The 26,543-nt window shown below is 51.4% G+C and overlaps 1 protein-coding gene and 2 long non-coding RNA genes across 5 annotated transcripts; 2 read left to right on the forward strand and 1 right to left on the reverse strand.

The window, feature by feature from the left end:
• The first annotated feature begins 4,874 nt into the window (after window positions 1-4,874).
• Window positions 4,875-9,008, forward strand: LOC134735162 (uncharacterized). Its single transcript, XR_010117948.1, has 2 exons — window positions 4,875-5,162; window positions 7,209-9,008. It is a non-coding gene; the product is annotated as an uncharacterized lncRNA (long non-coding RNA).
• A 2,638-nt stretch (window positions 9,009-11,646) lies between these two features.
• Window positions 11,647-14,567, forward strand: LOC129469353 (uncharacterized). Of its 3 annotated transcripts, none has more exons than XR_008653011.2 (3): window positions 11,647-12,644; window positions 13,231-13,453; window positions 13,949-14,567. It is a non-coding gene; the product is annotated as an uncharacterized lncRNA (long non-coding RNA). The 3 variants fall into 3 exon arrangements; XR_008653012.2 differs by having other exon boundaries at window positions 11,647-11,861; window positions 12,376-13,453; XR_010117947.1 differs by having other exon boundaries at window positions 11,647-11,861; window positions 12,379-13,453.
• Window positions 14,568-15,037: 470 nt separating this feature from the next.
• Window positions 15,038-20,623, reverse strand: TMEM92 (transmembrane protein 92). The gene is made up of 5 exons (XM_055255825.2): window positions 20,472-20,623; window positions 17,330-17,355; window positions 16,450-16,524; window positions 16,084-16,279; window positions 15,038-15,886 (listed from the first exon to the last, which is right to left on the reverse strand). The coding sequence occupies exons 1-5, from the start codon at window positions 20,538-20,540 to the stop codon at window positions 15,773-15,775; spliced, it is 480 nt and encodes a 159-aa protein (XP_055111800.1). The 5' UTR covers window positions 20,541-20,623; the 3' UTR covers window positions 15,038-15,772.
• Window positions 20,624-26,543: the final 5,920 nt, after the last annotated feature.

Here is a 26,543-nt window from a genome sequence, read left to right on the forward strand (position 1 = left end):
CCAGACATGCCACGGGGAATGTGAAGGCACAAGGTGAGTCCACTGACAGACACATGATGGACCCAGGCAGGACAGGTGGCAGGCACATGGAAAGACAGGCTCGTCACAACTCCTTACGAATGCGTAGACTTTCAGGGCCCTCTGCATCACAATGCAGAGGTCTGGTCCCACAAACCAATGCCTCTCCCAGACAAATCACTTTTGCTTTCCTTGGTTAGTCTAGCTTAGAATGTGTCCATTTTGTTTACTGTTTCAAACACGCAACTTGGCCAGGCCCAGTGGTTCATGCCTGTAATCTCAGCACTTTGAGAGGCCAAGGTGGGCAGATCACTTGAGGTCAGGAGTTTGAGACCAGCCTGGCCAACATGGCGACACCTTGTCTCTACTAAAAATACAAAAATTAGCTGGACATAGTGGCAGGTGCCTGTAATCCCAGCTACTTGGGAGGCTGAGGCAGGAGAATCCCTTGAACCCAGAAGGCGGAGGTTGCAGTGAGCCGAAATTGTACCACTGCACTCTTTTTTTTTTGCGACTCTGTCACAGAAAACAAGACCAACTCAGTTTCCTTGATCTTTTCTGGTCTTTATTTCTGCTCTGATCTTTATTATTTACTTACTTCTGCTTCCATTTGTTTCTCTTTTTTTCTTTTCTTTTTTCTGAGAGGGAGTCTTGTGCTCTGTCACCCGGGCTGGAGTGTAGTGGCATGATTGCAGGCACGAGCCACTGTGCCTGACCTGTTTTTCATTTTCTAGTTTTCTAGTTTCTTGAAGCATGATATTACGAGGTTTGAGATCCTTCTTCTTTTGTGATACAGGCATTTATAGCTATAAACTTCTCTCTCTGAACTGCTTTTGCCGCATCCCGTTTTAGTATCTTGTGGGTCCATTTCATTTGTCTCAAGATATTTTTACATTTCTTCTTTAACCCACTGGTGGTTCAGGATCCAGTTGTATAATTTCCGTATGTTTGTGAATTTCCTGAAATTTCTCTCGTTGTTGATTTCTAGCTTCATACCATTGTGGTTGAGAAGATACTTGATATGATATTAATCTTAAATTTGATAAGACGCGTCATGTGCCTAACGTGTAATCTATCCTGGAGAATGTTCTATGTGCTCTTGAGAAGAATGTGCATTCTGCTGCTGTCGGATGGAATGTTCTGTATTTGTCTGTTAGGTCTGTTTGGTCTAAAGTGTAGTTTCAGTCTAATATTTCCTTATTGATTGTCTGCCTGGACCATCTGTCTGTTGCTGAAAGTGAGGTGTTAAAGTCCTTTGCTATTATTGTATAAGTCTATCCCTCCCTTAAGATCTATTAATATTTGCTTTATATATCTAGGTGATGTGATGTTGGGTGCATATAATTTACAATTGTTACAGCCTCTTGATGAATTGACTCTTTTATAATTACATAATGATCTTCTTGTCACTTTTTACCATTTTTGACTTAAAATAGATTTCATCTAAGTCTAGCTATTCCTGACCCCTTTTGGCTTCTATTTGCATGGAATATCTTTTCTATCCCTTAACTTTCAGTCTATGTGTCTCTTTAAAGGTGGAGCGAGTCTCTTGTAGGCAGCACGTAATTGCATGTTCTTTTTTACTCCTTCAGCCTTGCTTTTCTTGAAAAAAAAAAAAAACAAAAACCAGTGGATTTTCTCCTCATAATATTCTTATGCCTGGAGCCTCTCCCCAGATTACAAGAATACTTAATTATTTAAATTTTTATTTACTTATTTTGCCCTGGACTCCTTTGGCAAGCTGGTGAAACCTATGGACCCATTCTCAGAATAATGCCTAAACACATTTTTATTTATTTATTTTGGAGACAGAGTCTTGCTCTATTCCCAGGCTGGAGTGCAGTGGCACAATCTTGGCTCACTGCAAACTCCACCTCCCGGGTTCGAGCGATTCTCATGCCTCAGCCTCCAGAGTAGCTGGGGTTACAGGTGCCCGCCACCACACCGAGCTAATTTTTGTATTTTTAGTAGAGACTGGGTTTCGTCATGTTGGCCAGGCTGGTCTCTAACTCCTGACCTCAACCGATCTGCCCACCTTGGCCTCCCAAAGTGCTGGGATTACAGGTGTGAGCCACCGCACCCAGCCGAGTCTGGAGTGTGAGTAATATTTTAAGATACTTCCAACAACTATAAGGTGACAAAAAAAAATCTGTGGTTTTGCTGGGTGTAGTGATTTGCACCTATAATCCCAGCTACTCAAGAGGCTGAAGTGGGAGGATCACTTGAGCCCAGGAGTTTGAGGCGGCAGTGAGCTATGATCACACCGCCATACTCCAGCCTGAGTGACAGAGCAAAACCTCATCTCTAATAAATAATAATATAAACAATTGTTTAAAGTAGCTGTGGTTTCTATGTGATAAATCCACAGTCACTGCTAACATTGCTGTGGCTTGTTGCTTACCCTCATACTGAAGGAAATAATAAATTTCAGTTAGAGGTTTGTGAAAATCAAGATGTAATGTTTTTTCCATTTCAGTTCATAGCTCCCTGAATTCTATCCAGAAGCTATTGGGGCCCATGGACCTCACATTTAGACTGTGCCCTTAAGCCACACTCTAGAACTGCAGGCAGGGTTATGAAAATAGTGTGTGCTGGCTACAGGAATTCAGCTTTTTTTGTTTTTTTTCTCAAGAGATGAGGTCTCCTTCTCTCACCCAGGCTGGAATGCAGTGGAACGCTCAAACGCTCCTCCTGACTCAGTCTCCCAAATAGCTAGGAGTAGAGGGTCTTGCTGTGTTCCCCAGGCTGGTCTCAAACCCCTGGCCTCAAGTGATTCTCTCGCCTCAGCCTTCCAAAGTGTTGGGATTACAGATGTGAACCACCATGCCCAGCCCAGCAATTAAGCTTTAAGACTCTTTTTCATCAAAGGCGTAAATGTGTTTTTGTTTGTTTTGAGACAGGGTCTTGTTCTGTCCCTCAGGCTGGAGTGCACTGCCGCAATCTCAGCTCACTGCAACCTCCACCTCCCAGGTTCAAGCGATCCTCCCGCCTCAGCCTCCCTAGTAGCTGGGACTACAGGTGTGCACCACCACACTTGTCTAATCCTTTTTTTTTTTTTTTAATTTTTGGTAGAGACAGGATTTCACCATGTTGCCCAGGCTAGCCTCGAACTCATGGGCCCAAGTGATCGTCCCACCTCAGCCTCCCAAAGTGCTGAGATTACAGGTGTGAACAACCGCTCCTGGCCAAAGGCATAAAATGTTGAAATCTTAGTAAAGCTCCCAGGGAAGTTGAGCTGGAGTCCTCCACGAGCCCTGTGCATCCTTTATAGAGGGCCTGGTGGAACAGGAACCAAATGGGAGCTAAAAAGGAGGGACACTGTGTAAAGGAATGGTGGTGGGTCACTGGGTTTGTGTCTAGAGAGTTCAACCTCCTGGGAGGAGGCATTGGCTCAGGCTGTCTCTGAGGAAGCTGTTTGGAGCAGCTAATTGTCAGAGTGGCTGCTAGGAATTCTTACAATTACCTGGGTGCAGTGGCTCATGCCTGTAATTCCAGCACTTTGGGAGGCTGAGGCGGAAGGATCACTGGAGCCCAGGAGTTCAGGACCACACTAGGCAACAGAGCAAGACACTGTCTCTACAAAAAACGAAAACCAAAACCAAACAAACAGAAAACTAGCCAGGAATGGTGGCGTGTGCCTGTAGTTCTAGCTAATTGGGAGGCTGAGGCAGGAGGATTTCTTGAGCCCAGGAGGTCAAGGCTGCAGTAAGCGGTGATTGCACCACTGCACTCCAGCCTGAGCGACAAAGCATGACCCTGCCAAAAAAAAAAAAAAAAATTTGTGAAATTAAACCCCTCTAGTTCTCATGGCTTATTCCTAGGATTTTAAAGACTCCCCAGGGCTTGTCCTGTAACTGAGACTCTGAGAAGCTACTCTGAAGAACTCTGATGCTTTCCAGGTAAAAAAGTCAAGGAAGGGATCCATTTCAATGTGAGTGGTACATATAAGGAAAATAGATTTGGCAACAGTACATCCTGGATTTTCTAGGATATGAGAACTACAGTAATTATATGTATGAATCAGGTTCATGTTTTGGAGATGGGGGAATATTTCTCACTATTTAATAACTTTTGCTAGGGTTTGTGAATTGCATTTGTTGGTCCAGAATCAAACAGAATTGCTTTTAGAGAGCTAATTACTCTTTGGGTTAGAAAAAGCACCTTGATAAACGTGTTTGTTCATAGAAGGCCAGACCTCCTAAAAATGGAAAGTCTTAGATAAAAAGCATTAAACTGCTCTTCAGAGTGGGCTGCAGGCTGTTTGGCGTTGTTTTGGGGACATAAGGAGAGGAAGGGAACCCTAGCCACAGGCAGGGCCAGGGAAGCATCAGGTGAGGATACCCGAGCAGGGTCAGGGATAAGCAGCACACAACACGTATGTGTTTTGAGATGTTACCTTCTCGGCAGGGTCTGCAGAGAATGGGGTTTGAAGCTGCCTAGAAGCTGCCCTCTGCCCCAGGACCCCTAATGAAATACCATTTGGCCGTGGAGGTTCAGGGGACACTAGAAGCCAATGGGCTGGATGATGTCAGTGATTGTGGCTCTCTGGGCCCCCCAAGGTGTGGGGGCCAAAAGCTTCTGCCTGTCCTGGATGAAGCTCTGGCAAGTCTTAGGTAGCTCAAAGCGAGGCTCACCAAGCCACTTGCCCCTCACCCACTTCTTCCTGAAACCCCAGCATAAGTGCCTCATGGGGTTGTAAAACCTGCCTGTAGCAAGCCACTGGGAACTAACAAACACTGTGGTTCTGGGGACAAGTTCTTGGGTGGCTCCAGACACCATCTTGCTACACATTTCCAGGATGTTGAGTCATCTGTTTAGCAGGGACCAGTCTGATTCAGGCTCACTCTGTTAGCCTCATATATTACGTGGCCCAGGAGGAACCAAAACTCCTGAAAACCTGCCAGGGCCCATCACGCCCCTCTCTGTTACCCTGAAACTGCAGGAAAAGTCAGATCCACACAGCAGCTTGATTAGCAGTGCTTGTCGGGGGTGGGCGGAACAGGAAGAATGCTGTGTCTAGGCTGGGGGGAGAGGATGGGAAGAGAATGTCAGCTGTAGGAGCCAAGGGGATTGGCAAGGAGCTGTGCAACCATGCAGGAAAAGCATCTGGATCCTCCCTTGAGCCACCCAACTTTATATTAAAGGTAAGGGTGACCTCGGAAGGCTGGGAGTTTTGGGGATTCACAGGCAGCCAACACTGGAGTAGGTCTCTGATCTCTTTTTAGCCTCGGTTAGGAGGATATTTTTTGGCTCAGTTTAATCTGAATCCTGCATGAGAGTTTTGCAAAGAGATGAAGACTTCCTTTGATCCTGTCTTCCTTGTGTGAGAGCTCAGCACAAATAGAGTGTAGGGTCCTTTCAGTTTTTACCTTTAACAAATGTGACTTTGTTCTCTCCATTCTCAGCTTCCTGCACCAATCCCCCAGGTCCCAGATCTCCAGTTATATTTCAGGGGTCTTCTATTTTTATCCCTTCCCCTTTGTTTTGTGGATAAGAGGACGTTCAGGTGCATTTCCCTCCAACTGAAGACTTTGGAAATGTTGTCAGGCTTTGGAAATGTCACATGGCATGGCAGGAGGAGCGGCTGTGCAAAAACAAATGAGTGTTCCCATCAGGATGTTTGCGATTTAATTCTAGCCTAGCTACTCACTGACCTCAACCTTAGGGATGTCATGGACTTTCTCGGAATCCATTTCTTCATCTATAAAGTGAGGGAGTTGGTCTATAGGCTACTTTAGGCTCTTTGGATTGCAAGTGATGATAAACCAACTCAAACTACCTTGAGCAAAATAAGAGATGTCGCTGGGTGCTGTGACCCACACCTGTAATCCCAGCACTTTGGAGGGTGAGGAAGGAGAATTGCTTGAGCCCAGGAGTTCTAGGCCAGTCAGCAACATAGTGAGACCTCATCTCTACAAAAAATTTTAAAAATTAGCCAGGCTTGGTGGCATGTGTCTGTCATCCCAGCTACTAGGGAGGCTGAGGCAGGAGGTTCACTTGAGCCTGGGAGGTCGATGCTGCAGTGAGCTGTGTTCACACCACTGCACTCCAGCCTAGGTGACAGAGAAGGACCCTGTCTGAAACAATGAAAACTAAGACAAAACAAAACAAAACAACACCCTGCAGCCCAAATGAGAGATGTGTTAGCTTTTTGGTTGCCAAGGAAGGGAGGAGTAGCCAGGCCATACTGGCAGCTGGATTTCAGAAACAGAAACAGGCATCGCAAGGTTAACAGGACTTTCTCTCTGTCTCCTGTCTTTACTTTCCTTTGAATGTTGGCTTCATTCCTTCTCACTCAACCAGGTTTTTTCACATAAGGGGCTAACATGGCCACCAGTGGCCCCATCTCCATCTCACACTTTTACTACCTGAGCAATCTAGGATTGGACAGATTCCCTGAGCTCCAAATAGAAAAATTCTCAGGGAAGGGCTCTGATTGCCCCAGATTGGATCAGTGCCCACCCCTGAACCAGTCAACCGTAGCCAGAGAAGCAGAATCACATTGTATGAAATGGAAATGGCTGCCCCCAGTTCCACAGTCATTATGTGAATGAAGGTGGGGGTGGGGGCAGGTGGAGACAATTCCAAGAGAAGCCAGATGGCTGGGCATGTGGCAAAAATGTGTGCAGCATAACCTGTTCTAAATCTAATTGTTGATGAAAGTTCTGCTATTGCTGTGTCAAAACACAAAATTGTCTTCCTGAGCCTCCAAAGTGATCACACCTCACTGCAGTCTTGACCTCCCAGGCTCAAGTGATCCTCTTGCCTCAGCTTCCCAAGTAGCTGGGACTACAGGTGTGTGCCACTATGCCTAGCTAATTTTTGTATTTTTAGTACAGATAGGGTTTCACCATGTTGGCCAGGCTGGTCTCAAAATCCTGGCCTCAGGTAATCTGCCTGCCTCAACCTCCCAAAGTGCTGGGATTACAGGCGTGAGCCACTGCACCCAGCCCATAAACTGTGCTTTTTATTGGGTACTAGAAGCATATGAATAGCAGAGCATAAACCTAAATTTGATCTAATGACCTTTGACAGTGTTAAAAGCTCTGGAACCCGGAGGCAGGAAACCAGTTTTTCATACTTTTTGTTTTGAAATCATTATAGATTCACAGGAAGTTGCAAAGATAGTACAAAGAGGTCCCAATTTTCTTTGCCAAATTTCTCTCAATTTTTTTTTTTTTTCCAAACAGGTCCTTGCTCTGTTGCCCAGGCTGCTGTGCAGTGGCATGATCATAGTTCACTGCAACCTCGAACTCCTGAGCTTCAGCGATCCTCCCACCTCACCCTCCCAGGTAGTCCCATAGTCCCAGCCCCTGAGCTGGGACTACAGGTACGTGCCACCATGCCTAGCTAATTTTTTATAGAGATGAGGTTTCACTATATTGCGCAGACTGGTCTTGAACTCCTGGGCTCAAGCAACCCTCCTGCTTCAGCCTCCCAAAGCACTGGGATTACAGGCATGAGGCACCTGACCTCCAAGGGTTACAGGGTTACACCTCCTTTATTTTTTTTTTGAGACGGAGTTTTGTCTCTTTTTCTTTTTTTTTTGAGACAGAGTTTTGTTCCTGTCCCCGAGGCTAGAATGCAGTGGTGTGATCTCAGCTCACTGCAAACTCCGCCTCCTGGGTTTCAGCAATTCTCTTGCTTCACCCTCTGGAGTAGCTGGCACTGGGCGCGCCACCACTCCTGGTTATTTTTGTCTTTTTAGTAAAGACAGGATCTCACTATGTTGGCCAGGCTGGTCTCAAACTCCTGACCTCAGGTGATCTGCCCACCTCAGCCTCCCAAAATGCTGGGATTACAGGGGTAAGCCACCATGCCAGGCCCTCCAAGGGTTACATCTTATGTAAAATATCAAAGCCAGGAAACTGACATGGGTATAATGTGTGTGCCTAGTTCTGTGTTGTTTTATCACATGCAAATTTGTGTAACTACTACCACTTCAAGTAAAATGCAGAACTGCTCCCTCACTAAACAGATCTCTCTGGTGAGACCTCTGTGTAGCCACACCCACTCTCTCCCCATCAACAACTAATGTGTCTCCATTGCTATCATTTTGAGGAGGCTGAGTTTTAAATCAACTTCCGACCCTCTCAGCAGTGTGACCTTGGATAAGTCACTTGTCCTTTTCTGGATGTTGATTTTCTCAGCTAAAGACAGACAAGGTCGGGTCACATCAACATTCCTCTTGAATTTCCACAGGCTGATGTGATCTGAAAATGCTACAGAGATTATGAGAAAGAAAATGGGGTTTTATGGTGAAGTAAACTAGGGAAATGATGCTTTACATAAATACATAATGCTTCTTTACCGTGAATTCTCAGCCCTTTAATACACTAATGTGAACTGTGAATCTTCTAGTGTGGGAGGTATATGCAGCATTTTCCAAATTTATCTGAACACAGAATACTCCCCCCACCCTTAAAAAAATCCTCTAGAAAAAAAAAATCACTTAGAACTAGTTTTTCAGGGAATATGCTTAGAGATCTGCTTTTTCAGGTGATCTCTGAGGTCCTCCTGCCTCAGCGATCCCACCCAGATTAAAAGCCTAGAAATATATCCTCTCTCGTGGGTTAAATTATGTTTCTTCAGCCAAAACCTAAGCGTGTGACCTTATTTGAAATAAGGGCCTTTTCAGGTGTAATTAAGATAAGGATCTTGAGATGAGATCATTCTAGATTAGGGTGAAGTCTAAATCCAATGAAGAGTGTCCTTATCAGAGATGGAAAAGGGGGATACACATAGACACAGAAGAAAATTATAGGCTGGGCATGATGGCTTGCACCTGTAATCCCAGCGCTTTGGGAGGCTGAGGCAGGAGGATTGCTCAAGCCCAGGAGTTCCAGGCTGCAGTGAGCTATAATCACCCCACTGCACTCCAGCCTGGGTGACAAAAGCGAGACCCTGTCTCTGAAAAAAGAAAGAAGGAAGGAAGGAAAGAAAAAGAAAGAAAGAGAAAAAGAAAGAGAGAAAGAAAAAAGAAAAGAAAAGAGAGAGAGGGAGAGAGGAAGAAAGGGAAGGGAGGGGAAAGAATGAAGGAAGGAAGGAAGGAAGGAAGGAAGGAAGGAAGGAAGGGAGGGAGGGAGGGAGGGAGGGAGGGAATGCTCTGTGCTGTAGAGGCAGAATCTGGAGGGCAGCCATAAGCCAAGGGCCATCCAGGGTTGCCAGCAGCGGCCAGAAGATAGGCAAGGGCAACCCTAGCCATGCTTGGATTTCAGACTTCTGCCCTCCAGAACTGAGAGATAATAAATTTCTGTTCTTTTGAGCCACCCACTCTGTGGTTCTTTGTTACAGCAGCCTGAGGAAACACATAACCCTCTTTTCAGACTCTTGGGGTATTTTATTTTTAGTAGAGATGGGGTTTCACTTTGTTGCCCAGGCTAGTCTCGAACTTCTGGGCTCAAGCTACCCTCCCGCCTAGACCTCCCAAAGTGCTGGGATTACAGGCCTGAGCCACCGCGCCCCGACAAGGGGTTTTTATTTTTTTAAAACAGCAGTGGCTGTTCACAAGTGCAGTCATGGTGTACTGCAACCTTGAACTCCTGGGCTCACTTGATCCTCCCGCTTCAGCCTGCGGAGCAGCTGGGACTACAGGTACATGCCACTGAACCCTGCAGAATCTTAGCGGGTTTTGAAGGAAGGAAGGGTCTCGTTTAAGTTTCTCCAGCCCCCAAGCTCCTTCCCTCCTCAGGCCTTTGCACATGCTGGCCCCTCTGGGAACCTGAATGGTGAAAATACAGCAGCCCTGTGAAGACTGGGAGGAGGGAGTTGGAAGGGAGGGAAGTTCCAAGCAGAAAAGCCCTCGAAGGCCCTGGGCCAGGCCAAGATTTGGGATAGTCAAGTCCCAGAGAGAAGGCAATGTGGCTACCATGCAGTGAGAAGGGAGGAGAAGTAGGAGAAGACGCTTGAGGGCAAGGGAGGGGCCACACCGCCTAAGTCCTGCCAGCTACGATCAGGGGTTTGAAGTTTATTCCAAGTGCAATGGGCAACTTTTTTTTATTATTATTATTTTTGAATAGGGTCTCGCTCTGTCACCCAGGCTGGAGGGCAGTGGTGCGATCACAGCCCACTGCAGCTTCAACCTCTTGATCTCTTAAGCAATCCTCCCACCTCAGTCTCCCCCTGCCCCACCTCCCCCCTACCCCGCCCTGCCATTGGTTAGCTGGGACCACAGACTTGCACCACCATGAGTGAAGCCAAAAAATACAAACATACTTTTTGTATTTTTTGTAGAGACGGGGGTCTCTCTATGTTGCCCAGGCTGATCTCGAACTCCTGGGCTCAAGCGATGCTCCCTCCCACCTTGGCCTCCCTAAGTGCTGGTATTACAGGAGTGAGCCACGGCGCCCAGCCCATTGGAGGATTTTTTTTTTTTTTTTTTTAAGACGGAGTCTCGCTCTGTCACCCAGGCTGGAATGCAGTGGCACGATCTCAGCTCACTGCAACCTCCGCCTCAGTGGAGGATTTTAAGCACGGGAATAACAAGTCTCGTTTGTGCTTTAGAAAGATCTCCCTAAGTGCAGTGTGTGGGATAAACTGCAGGGGGTGAGATGGAGACAAGCCTGGAGGCAGAAATCAGGTAGGTCATTAGGATAGGCTGGGCTAGGGATGAAGGTGGCTTGGTCGAGGGCTGTAACCGTGAAATGGTATAAGTGGGCCTAGGTCTATTTTGGAGGCAGCACTGTCAGGATGATGGGGTGAGGGAAAGAGAAATCACAATAACTTCTTAGTGTTTTAGCCTACACAGCTGGGCGAATGGGGAGCGCCATCTATTTATGATAGGAGATCTTGGGAAGGACTGGATTTGAGGGGGTGGTGGAGGGAAATTCGAGCCTGCTTTTGGCTGGGAGATGCTCATTAGGCATCCAAGAGGAGGCGTGAGGTAGTTAAATATGTGAGTCTGAGTCCCAGGAAGAAGTCTCGGCGGGAGATTAAGTCTTGAGATTCATCAGACAGGAGATGGTCTGTGAAGCCGCAGATCAGGATGAGAGCCACTACGGGAATGAACAAAGATGAAGACCGGAGACCCCAAGACAGACCTCCGGGGCAGCCATCACTGAGAGAGGGCGGAGGAGGGGGAAGTGAAGGCTCCTGAGGAGAAGGCAGTGTGGAGCAGGGAAACCAGGGGAAGGTGGAGTCGGAGACATCGGGAAAAACAGGTAAGGAGGCCACGGCCAAGCCTGTCAAATGCCACTGAGAGATAGGCAGGGGAAGGGACCTTTGGCCTTGGTGACATGTAGGTCACGGATGATCTGGACGAGAGTCATCTCCTGTAACGGTGGGGACAAACGGCTGCTTGGAGAAGCACAGAATGAAAGTGGGGAGGGGGGAGGTGGAACAGCAGATGCCAGAGGGGCTGGGGGCCTCCAGGGAGAGTTTCTAAAGGATGGAGGGCAGGGCACGTTATAAGCGGATGATAATGATCCAGGGAAGGGGAGAAAGGCTCTGCAGAGACAACTGAGGGGCCAGACCCTAAGAAGCAGGAGGGCTGGGGCCCAGTGCAGGCTGGAGGAGTGCGACGCGGCTTCCACTGTGCTCTGGCGGGGGCAGGGGGCACACGTGGATACTGGGTGGCAGGTGTGGGGCACGGAAGCGAGGTGTGCTGGTGTGGGCGCATCCATTCTTTCTCTGAAGTGTGTGGTGGCATTGCCAGCTGAAATTGAGGCTGGGGGTGTCGGAGATTTGAAATGAGTCATTTCAAGAGCGAGGAAGTGAAGCTGTGAAAGCATGTTGGAGGAACCAAGGGCCCGCGCGAGACGTGTGGTTTTGATTTGGAAATGAGTCTGGTCACACAGGGGTGCTGGTTCTTGAGCCATAGTTGGATCCAACTGGAGTTTCTCCGGGTGAGCACAGTGAATGGGGAAAAGGAGTAAAGGATGCAGGGTAGTGACTGTAAGGATGGTTTAAGGACATGGTGATGGCGCTGCCAACAGGCAAAGACCGCTGGCTCAGAGGGCTGGGTGGGCTCAGAGAATTGCTGGCATGGTGTGGTGGCGACACAGGACCTACCTGAGCTGGCGGTACAGGAGGTGATGTTCAGAGTGGGAGGCTTGAGGTGATCAGGGCTGACAAGATAAGGTATGTCCACTTGAGAGTGTGGCCAAGGTAGAGTGGAGGGAAGCCTGTTGGTGTTAAGGAGCATCTCTGAATATTCTCACTTGGCCCTTCCCAACTTTGTTTTTTGTTTGTTTTTGAGACGGAGTCTCGCTCTGTCGCCCAGGCTGGAGTACAGTGGCATGATCTCAGGTCACTGCGACCTCCGCTACCCAGGTTCAAGTGATTCTCGTGCCTTACCCTCCCAAGTAGCTGGGATTACAGGTGCCCACCACCACGCCCAGCTAATTTTTGTGTTTTTAGTAGACCGGGTTTCACCATGTTGGCCAGGCTGGTCTCGAATTCCTGACCTCAAGTGATCTACCCGCCTCAGCCTCCTAAAGTGCTGGGATTACAGGCATGAGCCACTGTGCCAGGCCCCTTCCCAACTTTGGATTCAGAGCTACATCCTACCAGAGCCAAAAAGGGGCCACCTCTTCACTGTACAGACGGGCACACCAAAGCCTGGAGATGTTGGATGCAGAAGGCGAAATGTCAGAAGCTGGAGTTCTGCATCTCAGCTGGAGGGTGAGGTAAGATTCCTGCTGGTGTTTATCCCTCTCCTCACTTCCCTCAGCAGCAGCCCCTTTCTCTTCCCCTCCTGCATCCCTGGCACAAGTGCCTTAAGGCCCTCCCGCTTCAACATGCCCCCACCCTACAGCCTTTCCTGCATTTCCCAGTCCTCTGGGGAGTCCCTGCAGATAGAAATTCAAGTGCACAGCCACGAGGAACATCTCCTTGATGTTAACTAGACTGTGTTTCTTTACAGATATCTGGTGGCAGATCTCCTCATTCATTCATTCATTCATTCGTGCACTCATTTAATCTTCATTCATTCATTCCATCTTTCATTATTCACTCACTGGGTTTGAGCAACTAAACCAGCCACAAGGGATGAAATTCTCCATCACCGTGAAACTGCTCATTCACCCAACCAACCAGCTCACTGTTTCTCTCATTCATTATACACCTCCTAAGTCCTGCATAGGTCTGAGATGTGGGCTTCGTGTATGTCTGGCAGGCGCCCGGGCTTTCCCATCATGTGTCTATCCCCCGGGTCACATCCATGTCAGGTGGGTACCGCAGTCTAAAGTCCTTGTATTCTCTTCCACATACCAGGGCTGATAATTTATCAGTTGCCGTTGATCAAAGTTCACAAGGCGAATCTTCATAAACTTCTAAAGCTGCCTACAGTTTCCAGTAAACAAATCTCTTTAAATTTACAAAAGCAATGCTGCTGATTGTAAAAAACACGCAGTGCCAAAGCATACAGAGGAAGGAGACCCGCTTGCAATTCGCTACCTACATCCCACTCCTGGGGCCAACAACTATTGGAAGTGTGGTGAGTGATTGGTTTATATCCTTCTAGATCTTATCTACATATTTGCAAAGAAAAAATATACATACATAAAATAAAATATGTGTGGCTTATATCCTTACAAACTGAGATCATAGGCAGTTCCGCAACTTGCCTTTTCTCTGTAACAATAAGTGATGGACCCTTTGCAGGGTTGGTGCTACAGATCCTATTTATTCTTTTAAAAGGCTGCATAGGGAGTTCTGGTGGCACAATGAGTTAGTGCATGGTACTTATTGAGCTCTTTTGTATGAGCGCTTCTGAAGGCTCATTTCTAGAAGTGGAATGGCCAGGTCACGTGCATTTTACATTTTAATGGATACCCAGTGCCAGGCATAGTGTTTCCTACATAGCAGGAGCTTTGTAAAGATCTGTGGCATGATTACATGGTGCCAGATGGCCCTCTAGAAAGGTGACACCATTTCCACTCCCACCAAGGATGACCAGAAAAGCCACAGAGGTTTCCATTTCTGTCACCAGGTCACAGCAACACTAGGATGGCCACTTTCCCTTGGGCCACTCTGCTACTCCCTAGGAGTTAAAGGCCCTGTGATGAAAGGAAGGCAACGTCCAGGCTGAGGGTAACTTCTCCTCCAGGTCTCCCAAGCCCATTTCTCAACATCTTTCTGCTATCACGGTGAGGGCAACATCAGCTCCAGGACTTCTCTAATTGGAACTAGCCACATCTACACAAAGAACCCACATGTTTTCTGCCACCCCTGACCAATCCCCGAAAGTAAAAGGAAACTTCCACTTACGCTTGGGCTCATTCTCCTACGGCCAACCTTGGCACTATCTCGTCAGTAACTGCTGCACTCCTTCCAGGGCCCTATCTCCACTGGGAACCCACACCTGGACAGTCCCTGTTCCTGGCATCTTTGGGGCTGCCTGTGCCATCAAGCTGTCCCCAGCTCTGCCACCTGCCTGCGTCCTGATGCCCCCAGATGGGCATTATTGGGACAGCACTAAAGGAGGCACCCCTGTTGGCACACCAGGGTCAGTTCTACCTCCAATCCTCCTGGGAGCTTTGGCCAGCATTGACACGGGGTCCTCTGCCTGGAGAAGGAGGCTGGCATTGAGTGGGCTGTGGGGGCGCAGTGCAAAGGCAAAAATCAGGGTGGAGGCACCCAGCCCTGTCTGAGTCCCTAGGCACTGGCACTGTCCTGCCCCATTCTGCATGAGTATGCCAGGCCCCCATGGGTCGAACCCCAGTGAAGACTCTTTTCCCCTAGGGAGTTAACTCCCACGAGCGAGCGGGGCTGGTAGAGAAGGGTGGAACCTGCCACCTCCTCCCCTTCCTGTAGGAGATTCCAGGGTGGGGCCGTTCAAGGTCTCCTAAAGCCCCACTCCACAGATGCCCAGCCCCACCCACTGCTCTCCTGGGCTTTTCCCCACCCCCATCATCTCCCAGCAGGTGGTTTCCTGCTATCAACAGCAGAATGGGCTGTCCCAGGGCTGCTTCCTGGGGCAACTTCTCACCAACTCACGGTAAGACAGCCAGAGAGCTGGGCTCCATGTGTCCCAGGAAAGCCGTGGGCGGAAGGGATTGGGAAACCCACACAAGGGACATGTGCACCCCATTTCCAGGCTCTTTGGCACACAGAGATATCAAAAAACAGACAGCCAATGCATCTAGAATAAGCCTCTCCCCAAGGGCGGCCCATGGATGGACTGTCCTCCCAGACCTCCCAGATGGCTCATCAGTGGTGGGATTGGGGCGCAGCGACTCCATCACCACACCCCCCAGCAGTGCCTGGGCTCACCTCTCCACCCCCTCCCCACACAGCCAGAGGCAGGCCCTCAGCCGCAATCAGTAACATTCAGTGAGGACATGTGTTTATCATGTGTTGCGGGTGGGTACAGTGAGTTCTCTATTCAGGTAGGAGTGGAAGCTGGCTCAGGGCTCATCCAGTCCAATGTCCCACAGGTACAGAAGTGCTCTGATAAAATCTCAGAGCTGGCTGTCCAGTCAAGATTTGCATACCTCCAGAAATGGGGCTTTTACTACTCCTCACAGTAGCCCATTCTACTGTTGGGCACTTCCAATGGTCGGCATTTTCTTTCCGGCAGCCTCTTTCTTGGGTTGGGGGGTGGGCAGATACTGTCACTCCAGCCTAACCCTCAGGACAAGAGAGGCAGCTGGGGTGGAAACAGAGGCAGAAAAAGTAATAAGTTAAATCCAAGAATGAACAGAGACATGGCAGGATGGGCAGGGACATTCCTGGGGTGCCAGCAGTCTCTAGCTTGATCCAGGAGGCACTGGGGTGGAGGTTGGTGATGGCAAGATTCCAGGCAGGAGGTGACTCAGAAGGCCGGGTTGTCAATGCCCCTCTGATCCCTGGTATATTCTTCAGGCCTGAAGCTGTAGGGAGGGGGTGGCTCTGTGGGAGTTGGGCCCAGGCTGGGCTTCAGAATCACCTGCAGGGAAAAGAGGGAATTCCGTCTTCTGGGCCCTGGCCCTGGCCACCACTCCCCCATGCCAGCTGAGGTATGGTTACCAGGGAGGGGGTGACTCAATGCTGGGTGCAGAGTGCCCTCCAGGATCGAAGGGCCCTCCACTGTCCCTGCTGCACAGCCGGCCAGAGGTAAGGTAGGGATGGGGATGAGACACCCACCTCACTGTAGGGGGGTGGGGGCACAGAGGGGGATACTCTGACCCTCTCTGGGGGGATGATGGAGGGCAGTTCCAGGGGCCCCCGGCAATCCATTGGGGTGTCTGGCTCCGGCTCTCTGCAGTTGCGACAGAAGCACTTAGCCAGGCCACAGATGCAAAAGAGGGACAGGATGACCAGGAAGATGATGACGAAGATCCTGGGGTGGGGATCACCAAGAGCATCCTGAGTCCCCAGGCCACCCTGGGGACTCCCCACACCTTCCCGCTCCCGCCGCCCACACTGCCCCCTCGGCAGGTGCCTGGCCTTGTCCACACAGGACCAGGCCCCTCCAAGGACTGTGCCCAAAGGAGCTGGCCCTGGGCTCACCTCACGGGGCCAGGGAAGAGCTCGTTCTCCTGGCAGCAGCTGTCACCACAGCATTTGAATCCTTTGGGGCAGGCGCTGGTCAGAGGTCACAGAAAAGGGCAAGGAGAAGTTGGCACCAGAATGGAGAGGCAGAAGGATCCCAGCCTCCCCAAAATACACCCAAGATGCTCATGGCACAAGCCACCCCTTAGTGGGGTGGGGGGTACGGCCCCCGTTCTGAGCTTAGTAGGAGGACTCTGGGGAAGGGCGTGTGCACTTGCGCCCAGTATGGCTCCCTGTTGGGCCCCACGCCCCTCATCTGTAACACGGGTAGAAGAAGTATCCTGTTGACCTCAGCAGGCAGATGTGGAGATGGGGCATTGCAGCGGCCGTGACACTCCTCATCCAACTCTAAGGAGGTGCGGGGAAAGAGGCCACATGGCATGTCCAGGAAGAGCCAGTCCTCGCTGGCGCCCATGGAGTATGTGGGGTCAGAGAACAGGTGCTTTCAGAACACCCAGGGCGGACCTAATGGAAACGCTTTTCTGCCCAGTTACCCTTACCCAAGCTCCACCTTGTGCTCAGGCTTCTGGGATTTCTCTGAAATCCCCTGCCTCTGACCCAGGGGACCCTCAGAGGGGAGATGGCCTGGCACTGCAATAAGAAGGACCGGGATCCAGCTGCAGACCTGCCCGCAAGTGTGGAAGTCCCCAAGTTTGTTGGTGGAGGGAGAGGGTGGGGTCTCCCTCTTTGGCTGGGAAAGTGGGGGGACAGTTTCTGGCTGGATTGGGACTAAGGACGGATGGAGTTTCTGGCCCCCACACCCCCCAAGGCATGCAGGGCATGATTTAGGTTGCTCCTCCCCCCTCCCCAGATTGGAAGTTATGGCCTCCAGACTTACAAGATGAGACCACATTTGGCTGCAACCTGTGGAAGAAAAGAGAGGTCGGGGTCATAAACTGGGGATAGTGGGGGTGGGGTCTCCACTCAGATGCTGCCCAGGTACCTCACAGGCAGCAGGTCCCCAGTAGACTCAGCCTCTTCCTGCAAGCCACTCCCCATCCCACTCCACCATGTTCCCAGGTCAGTGCTTGGAGCCCAGCTGACCCCTGGCTGGCCCCAGCTCCCCTTCCTCTCTCAGCACATTCCATCACCCCCAGGTTTGTAAGCTCATCCCTTCTGACCACCCTTCCAACCTGCCTTCCGCCGTGACACCCATGGCTCAGGGCACTAGCGGCTTTCCTTATCCCACCTTCAGTCACTGCAGACACTGTGGGCAGGAGGACTCTTCCTATAATGCAAATCTCATCACTAAAGAATCTTGCTGGAAGCCCCCTTCGGTGGCTCCCTGGGGTAGAGACTCCCCCAGTGAGCAGCTGCACTCCCTCTGCTTTCGCTTCCCCTAGTTCTTTCTCTTCCTCTCACACACACACCGCAGGGAGGTCCCTGAACATACCTGGCTGTTTTACACCTGTCCGAGCCTCCATTCATCCTTCAGATCCCTGCCTAGGGATTCCACGCTCTGCAAAGCTGCTAGGACCCCGCCTCCCAAATCAGCTTCCCCGTCTTCTATACTAGGTCTGCAGGGCACCCAGGGCATCTTACGGAATTTCACTCCATTGATAACAATTGTGTGTCAAGGCCGCACTGTCTCGGAACACTCCTCTAAGGCTGGCTCCAGCCCCTCCCTCTCTGGTTACCTTATTCAAAATTACAACCACCCTTTCCCCTTAGTGTCCTTAACTTTTCTCCACATCTCTTATCAACATCTAACATACTATATATTTACTTTATCTTGTTAATTTCCCTTCAGTTGTGTAAAAGGCAAACTCCGTGAGGGCAGGGATTTTTGCTGCATCATTGTTGAAAACCCAATAGTCAAAATATTTGCAGAATGAATGAACGTGCATTCATCAATTACCTGGTTTCATTTCATCCTGGCTGCTCCCAGACTGTGGGGGAGAGGTGTAGGTGCCAGAACACAGGAAATGGGTGGTGGGGAAGGGCATCTGTCACCCCACCCTAGCCTCCTGGGTCAAACAACCAAGGCTAAAAAATAGGAAGCCAGCTCTGGCAAAACCACCATTATCTTTATCTTTATACCTTTACGAAATATTTCAATCACAAATCACAACACTAAAGATAAGAATACCAGTGATAGCCAATAAGAGTTGGGGTAATTCCCCTTTTCCATGCTCAGTCCCAGGCTGAGTACCATCTCACAGGCTTTGTCCCCTTGTGCGGACAGGAACAGGAAGGAACCCCTGCAGGTTGGCCCAGAAAGGGTGAGTCTGTGAATCCAAATCACACAGCACACAGGAATGAATATAGAATTGGAGACAGGCTGGGTGCGGTGCCTCATCCCTGTAATCCTAAGTACTTTGGGAGGCTGAGGTGGGTGGATTGCTTGAGGCCAGGAGTTTAAGACCAACCTGGCCAACATAGTGAGACCCTGTCACTATTCTTTTTTCTTTTTTTTTTGGAGATGGAGTCTCGCTCTGTTGCCCAGGCTGGAGTGCAGTAGTGCAATCTCAGCTCACTGCAACCTCCGCCTCCCAGGTTCAAGTGATACTCCTTCCTCAGCCTCCCAAGTAGCTGGGATTACAGGCACGTGCCACCACGCCTGGCTAATTTTTGTATTATTAGTAGAGATGGGGTTGTTGGTCAGGCTGGTCTCAAACTCCTGACCTCATGATCTGCCTGCCTCGGCCTCTCAAAGTGCTGGGATTACAGGCATGAGCCACTGCACCTGGCCTCTATTATTTAAATTAAAAATATATATATATACAGAGAGAGAACTTGGAGACAGATCGAGGGGTCCATCCAGGCACTCAGCAGCACCCCTTCCCCCTCAGACCCCACACTGGCCCTTGTCATTTTCCTGGACCCCAACTAATAAGTAATGGATAATTAACAGGTTTAGTAAATTAGTCTCAAGTTCCGGTTTGGGAGGGGGAGGAGCTCTTCTCCCAGATTGTCTCCCCACATTTTAACCAGGGGATAGTCTTGTCTGGGGTGGTTCAGAGGCTGTTTTATGGAGCGTCAGGGTGGTCTTGGGCTGGGAGTAAGTAAATCTCAGCTTACTTAACTCCAGAATTGAAGGCATTAACAGCACCTCACCCCTGGGGTTGGTGGGAGGAGTAAACCAGAGGATGCCCAGCCCAGCATTGACACAAACTGACCGCCCAGTGATTTAGAAGGAACACCTTGCTCACGAACCCGGGTCCACGGAAGGGTTTTGGCAGAGCCACTCTGAAAGCTCAGCCCAGATGTGTGAAGGTGCCCTGTTCTGAAATCCTGATTATGGAAGACCCTGACTTCCCTCTGGTTCTTAAATGGAAAGAAGTCACAAATGCATGTTCTAGACCCGTCTCTGTTCCCAGGATAAACACGCATCCCAGGACCGGATAGCCTTCCCCCATCACCTGTAGAGTTTACTTGGGAGGAACAGAAGGGCCGAGGGAACACTCAAACCCTACACCTCCCTCTCAAAATCACAGATTTCAGAGGTCACCCCAGCCTTGGTCAGGCAGCCAGGTCAAATCCCACCACAGGCTGGGATTACTTACCTCTAGAAGGGGACAAAAGAGCCTTCTCTCCCCTAGGGAACAAGCAGAGACACAGTCCCAAAGAGGGTGGGGGACATCCCAGGGTCCCCCAGCACTGAAGGAACAGAGCTGGGACTACGTGCTGGCCCAGGTGTCCAGACCTCAGGCGGGAAGGAGCTGGAAGGATAAGCTGAGGCTAATACAGGGTCCAAAGTCCCTATTCACAGAGACGTGCTAGGTGTCAGATAAGGTGGTGGGTGGTGGCCACTTCCCACCACAGGATCCCCCTCAGAAGTGGGAGAACCTAGGCTCTCCCAGAGCCTCCTCCGCTGCCCCCACCTCCACCTCCACAGCAAAGAGAGAAAGGAAGTAGCTAATTGTGTGTGGTCAGGAGGAAATCCTGATTAAGGAAGGTGGCGACCAGGCTCCAGAAGCAGGCTCCTGACCTACAAGGGTAGGGCCCAAAAGTTCAACAACCTTACCTCCCAGTCTCACCTTTTGGGGGCCAGCCAGCAGGCTGAACAGCAAGGTGGGCACGAGGCCGGGGACCCAAGCTTGGGACATCCTGGCTTGGGGGCCACTGAGCTTTCCTGTGTAGAGAAGGCGGGGCTGCGACCTCTCCCACTTCTCTCCACATATGGGGCCCCGCCTCAGGATGGGGGCGGAGCTGCACCGGGAGAGGCGGACTCCGGGCAGGCAGGGGCTGGGAGGAGGAAGGGAGGAAGGGAGGCGCAGAGGTATCGGTTGGGTTTTGGGATTCGGGAGGTAGAAGAGATTAACAGATTTTTTAAAAAGCGGTCCCAGGCGCGGTGGCTCACGCCTGTAATACAGCACTTTGGGAGGATCACTTCAGGTCAGGAGTTCGAGACCAGCTTGGCCTACATGGTGAGACCCCCCCCCGTCTCCACTAGAAATACAAAATTTAGCCGGGCGTGGTGGCGGGTGCCTGTAATCTCAGCTATTCAGGAGCCTGAGGCAGGAGAATCGCTTGAACCCGGGAAGCAGAGGTTGCAGTGAGCCGGGATCACGCCAGTGCACTCCAGCCTGGGCGACGGAGTGAGACTCCGTCTCTAAATAAATAAATAAATAACCTAAATTTAAAAAGAGGTGGGATCAACTCCACACCGCTGAGCTGGGCCTTCCTAACCCCCAACTCCTGCACTCCTAAGTGCCCCAGACTCCAGGGAGGGGTGCCGGGACCGGCGAGAGTGGGAGGGGGACGTGGAAGCCCCTTCTTATCTGGACCTCTGGGTCTGGTGAGAAGTCAAATGAGGGCAGAGGTTGAGGGAGGGGAAGGCGAAGGTTCTAGGGTACATTTTGAGGGGTTATGTTTGAGGGGTTATGGTTGGGGGATATCTCCCCATTGTGTTTTGGCCAAAAAGGGAGCGACGGGGCAGCCTGGCTGATTTCAGAGTGATCTGAGATTTCCAGGTCGAGGAAGCAAGACCAGGAGCACAACGTGGGTACCTTCGTGTCCCCTCCCCTCTTGAAATCAGGAGCACAACGTGGGTACCTTCGTGTCCCCTCCCCTCTTGAAATCCTACGGGAGGTGTTGGTGCATTTTCTCCCATTGACAAAACGGGAAATCAAGGCCTCAGGGTTTAGACTGCCCCGGGGTCCGCAGCTGGGGCTGGTCCTCTGCCAGGCCCGCCGGGGCGCGGGCGAGCGGGCCCATCCAGATTCCTGGAAAGACTCCGCGGAGGCCGCCCCAGTGCGGCGGGGCCTGATTCCGAGCCCCCTGCAGCCGCCGCCTCCAGCACTCCAAGCGCGGAGCTCCCGGGAGCGGCCGGCAGGTGGCAGCGTCGCCCAGCGCGGGTGCCCCCGGGAGCCGGGAGGGGCGCGGCCGGGGCTGGTGGGCTGGGGGCGCTGGGCGAGGGCGAGGCAGGAGCAGCGCAGCCAGAACCGCGGGAGAGGGCGAGGGGGCGATGGAGAGTGGGGCGCTGCTCCCTGGCCCGGCGAAGGGGGACCCTGAGAGGCTCAACGTCATGTCCTTGGGCGCCTCCTGCTGTGTCGCCAATCTGTCCTGACCCCTGAAAAACATCCCCGACGTCGGGGACGTTTCTTCTCTTTCCTTGTTCTCTGCCTCTCACCCTTCTCCCTCATCTCTCCCAGTCATGTTCTCTGTCTTATGTTTAACCCCTCTGTGTCTCTCCACGTTTCTCCCAGCCTCTGTTTTTCTGTTTCGGTTTCTTCCCATCTGTCTGCACCCAGTTTCTCTCGAGTTCCCAGCCTTTCCCTCTGTTCTCCCGTCTGTTTCTCCTCTCTCTGTTCACCTCTGTCTGCCTCGGCGGAGGCGTCTGTTTTTCTCGGTTTCTCTGGCCCCTTCTCCTTGTCCCTGGTTTGGTCCTGCACCCCCAGTCTCGGTCTGTTTCTTATGCTGTCTCCCTGCTCTCTCTCTCCCTTTCCCTGTCTCTATTTCCCATTACCTCCTAGCCCTTTTTGGCCCTTAAGAAGATAATCTTCCAGTTTCCTGATCCGATGGGTACTGGGATCTGGCCCCTCTGTATTTGAAGTGACTGTGAGCTTGGAGAAGGGAAGGGGCCGCCCTCTCCCCTCCTCTCCTGCAGGTGGACCTTGGCAGGGGAACCTAGTCCTGAGAGTGCTGGGGCCTCCACCTCTTGAGTCGTTGCCAACTTGGGCTTCCAGGGTTCTTCTTGTCCCCACCCAGGCCCCACTGGACCAGCAAGGCCTGGGGTCTCTACCCCACACTCCCTGCTATCCTGCCCAGCCTGGGAGCCCTACAGAGGTGTGGCCCTTAGGGGAGAGGAAAATGGGAAAATGGTTGAGCTTACAGGAGGAAGATACCCTGGGGGGTGAAATGAGGGTGCTGAGAAGGGCATTTGGGAACTCAAGGGACAGATGTGGGGGGTCAGCAGGAGTGGGGGTGAGGGAACTAGGCGGGCACCAGTGCCCTGAAGAGGGGCAGGAGGAGGGGGAGGAGGCTGGCATAGTTGCTTTCTGGGTCTGTGGCATCAACCTGACCCAGATCTAGGGTTGCCGGACAAAAGACAGGAGGCCTAGGTAAATCCAAATTTCAGATAAACAATGAATAATTTCATTTTAGTATAATTATGTCCCATGCAATATATATATATATATATATATTTTTTTTTTTTTTTGAGAACTAAGACTGGAATGGAGTGGTGTGAGCTCACTGCAACCTCCACCTGCCAGATTCAAGCAATTCTCATGCTTCAGCCTTCCAAGTAGCTGGGATTACAGGCATGTGCCACTATGTCCAGCTAATTTTTTGTATTTTTAGTAGAGATAGGGTTTTACCTTGTTGGCCAGGCTGGTCTCCAACTCCTGGCCTCAAGTGATATGCCCACCTCGGCCTCCCGAAGTGTTGGGATTACAGGGGTGAGCCACCACACCTGGGCCCATGCAGTATTTGAGACATACTTATGCTAAAATTTGCTTTTCTATCTGAAATTCACATTTAATGGGATGTTCTGTATTTTTCTTTGTTAAAACTGGCAACCAGGCTAGGCACAGTGGCTCACGCCTATAACCCCAGCACTTGGAGAGGCCGAGGTAGGAAGATCACTTGAGCCCAGGAGTTTGAGACCAGCCTGGGCAACATAGCAAGACCTTGTCTCTGCAAACAAAGAAAAGAAAAGCAATTAAGCCAGTGTGGTGGCATGTACCTGTAGTCCCAGTTACTCTGGAGGTTGAGGTGGGAGGATCACTTGAGCCTAGGAGTTCAAGGCTGCAGTGAGCTGAGATCACACCACTACACTCCAGCCTGGGTGACAGAGCACCACCCTCGCTCTAAAAAGAAAAACAAAACAAAACAAAATCTGGCAATGCTATCCACATCCCTACAATGTCCTAGGAACAAACTCCACCCCCACTCCACGTCTTCCAATGAAGAAGTGAGGAAGTGAGGTCTCTAGCACTTGACTCACCAGGCAGAGTCTGAAGGGCTCTTGAGCCCCTCGGCTGGGCCCCCAGTTCCTTCCATGACACCAAACTGCCCTATGTTCCTTCCTGCAGATGGGGACAAGACGAGGAGCCTAGAAGTGGGTGGTCCCAGGCCAGGCCAAGAACACCAGGGCCTGTTAGCATTCATCATGACCCCAGGGCCCTAGGATTTTTGGTGGGTGAGGTCACAAGGGGGCAGGAGCACCATGGACCCCCTCCCAGACTGAGCAGAGAGCGGCTGTTCTAGAGGAAGGAGGTTCCTGGACAAGGCCAGCATCTTCTGTTCGGCGCGTCACCTGGCACTAGGAGGGCAGCGTGTGCAGGTGCTCAGGCATACACCAGCACAGAAACCCAGAGGCCTCATGCAGTCAGCGGCCCCCTGGATTCAATGCCAAATTCCATCTGGGGTTTCCCAAGAGCAGCCACTTCGAAATGTCTTCATAAACGCTCGCTGGGCCCCCCAGTGCATTCACTAAAGAATGAGCTGATTGTGCATCTTGCCGGGGCCCAGCTGGAAGGAGGGGCCTCCGAGGCCAGCCGGCCCACTTACACCCTTCTCAGAGGAGGCAGCCGGGGCCCGGAGGGCGGGAAGGCCAGGTCGCACAGGACATGAGGGGCTGAGTCAGGATCAGAACCATGCAGCGCTTGAGACGCCACACCCAGCACAGGTGGCACTCACCTCGGGCCCGGGGAGCCCTGCTCCACTGCTCCGGATGGAGGATCACTCAGGGTGGGTGGCCTCGCCTAGCCTGGCTCAGCCCAGCCCAGGGGGCCAGGCCTGGGTGAAGGGGAAGAGCCAGGCTGAATTCTGTTTTACTTGGCAGTCCCCCCCACCCCCATACTTTGGTGGACACTAATATCTGTAATGGCTGATAGCGCCGGGCTGGGATTTCTTTTCAAAGCCAGCGGAATGCTCTGCTCTAGCCCGGCTCTGCCTGTAGGGGCAGTATTGTGTCGTGTTAGTCAGTGTGCCACCGAATATGTTGTGCTGTGTGACCTTAGACGAGAAATGGAAATTCTCTGGGCCTCTCTCAACAGGGAGGAGAGGGAGGAGTTGGATAACAGTACCTCCCTCATCATATAGGCCATGATGAGGATGAAACAGGCCGCTCAGAGTCTGGCATACAGTAATGGCAAATAAATGCTAGCTGTCATTCCTGGCAGAGACAAGGGGCCCATAATTCCTTCTCCGCATTTCACATGGAGGCAGAGTGGGGTGCCAAGGAGTGCAGGGTCTCGCTGCTCTCACCTCCCTGGATGGGCTGCAGCATCCAACCCCAGTTTCCCCAGGACGCCTTGCTCACTAAACCCCTCTGCTCTCCACTGGGCCCCACTTAAGGGCCAGTGAGGCCTGGGAAGGTGGGGCTGGTGACAGATCCCAGATGATGCCCAGGTGCTGACCACTCCTGAACGTGGTCTGGGACAGGAGATGCGATTCCCTCCACTCCCAGTTTGTTCCCCCTTTCTACTCCCGCATGGCCCACTGAGCACTGCCTGGGTCTACTTCACAGAGGAGGCCCGCCTCTCCACATGGCTGAGAGCACATGGAAACTGGAGGCTGTGCCTGTCACAGGTGTCCTCTCCCTTTATCCCCACTGCCATCAGCCCCCCCCCGTGCAGCCTGGTTCGTCAGGACTCTCATAGCCATATTCAACAAGGCCTCTAGCTTGGTCTCCTCATTGCCAAGGAGGGACAGGCCACATTGGGGCATGTCGCTCTCTTGCTCCCTAATCTTCGGAGGCTCCCTACTGCCACCTGAGTAAAGTCCCATCTCAGAGAGACCTTCAGAGTCTCCCATAACCAGTCCCCACCTGACCCCCACCCCCCACCACGTTCTCCAGCCCCTCCTCTTACTCTTTCTGCTTCTCTCCTTGCCTCTGTCCAGGCAGTTTTTTCCACCTAGTTTCTTCCCCAAATCCCTCCCAGAAACCGAACACATTCTTCCCCATCCTTTAAAGCTCAGCCCAAATGCCACCTCCTCCAGAAAGCCTACCTGGACTTGGATCTTCCTTCAACAAGTGATTGTCTGCTCCCTGCTCGCCCTCACCCAGGCCTCTTCTCTGGGCCTCTCTGACAGCCCTTGGCCGTTTTCCCTTGAAGGCGTGTGGACATGTCCTAATGCTCCCACCCGGCTGCGGGGGCTGGCCAGCTCTGATTCAGCATGCATTTCCCCCTGGTGCTTTGTTCCAAGTAAACACTGGCTCTGTTGTCATTGAATCCAAGCTGGTTAGGGGCCTTCCTGGGTCAGGGGCCAGATTTATCTAAGGGGGTAGGGAATTCATTTCCAAAGTCCTTGGTGAAGGACTCATGGTTGGGGTGGGAGGAGTCCAGACTGACTGGGCTCCCCACCACACTGGCTGTGTGGTTTGGGGAATCCACCTCTTCTGCTTCCTGCACCCCCTCCAAAGGGTGTGCTCAAATTTGTGACTCCCCCCTCAGCAAGTGAGGAAGATGGCTCCCTAGGGATTGAGCGACTCCTAAGGGGGTGTAGCAAGGAATGCTTGGCTTACCGTCTGCCTTCCTGGAGGAGGCAGAGTCCAAGGATAGGACTTCTTGGCCATGGGATGGGGACCTCAGGCCCCTTTCCAACATTTTTTTGGAAATTGAAGCCCACCAGCCCCTTTCTCATTCTTGGGGTGATAG

The sequence above is a fragment of the Symphalangus syndactylus genome, chromosome 20 (assembly GCF_028878055.3).
Source record: "Symphalangus syndactylus isolate Jambi chromosome 20, NHGRI_mSymSyn1-v2.1_pri, whole genome shotgun sequence".
Lineage (NCBI taxonomy): Eukaryota > Metazoa > Chordata > Mammalia > Primates > Hylobatidae > Symphalangus > Symphalangus syndactylus.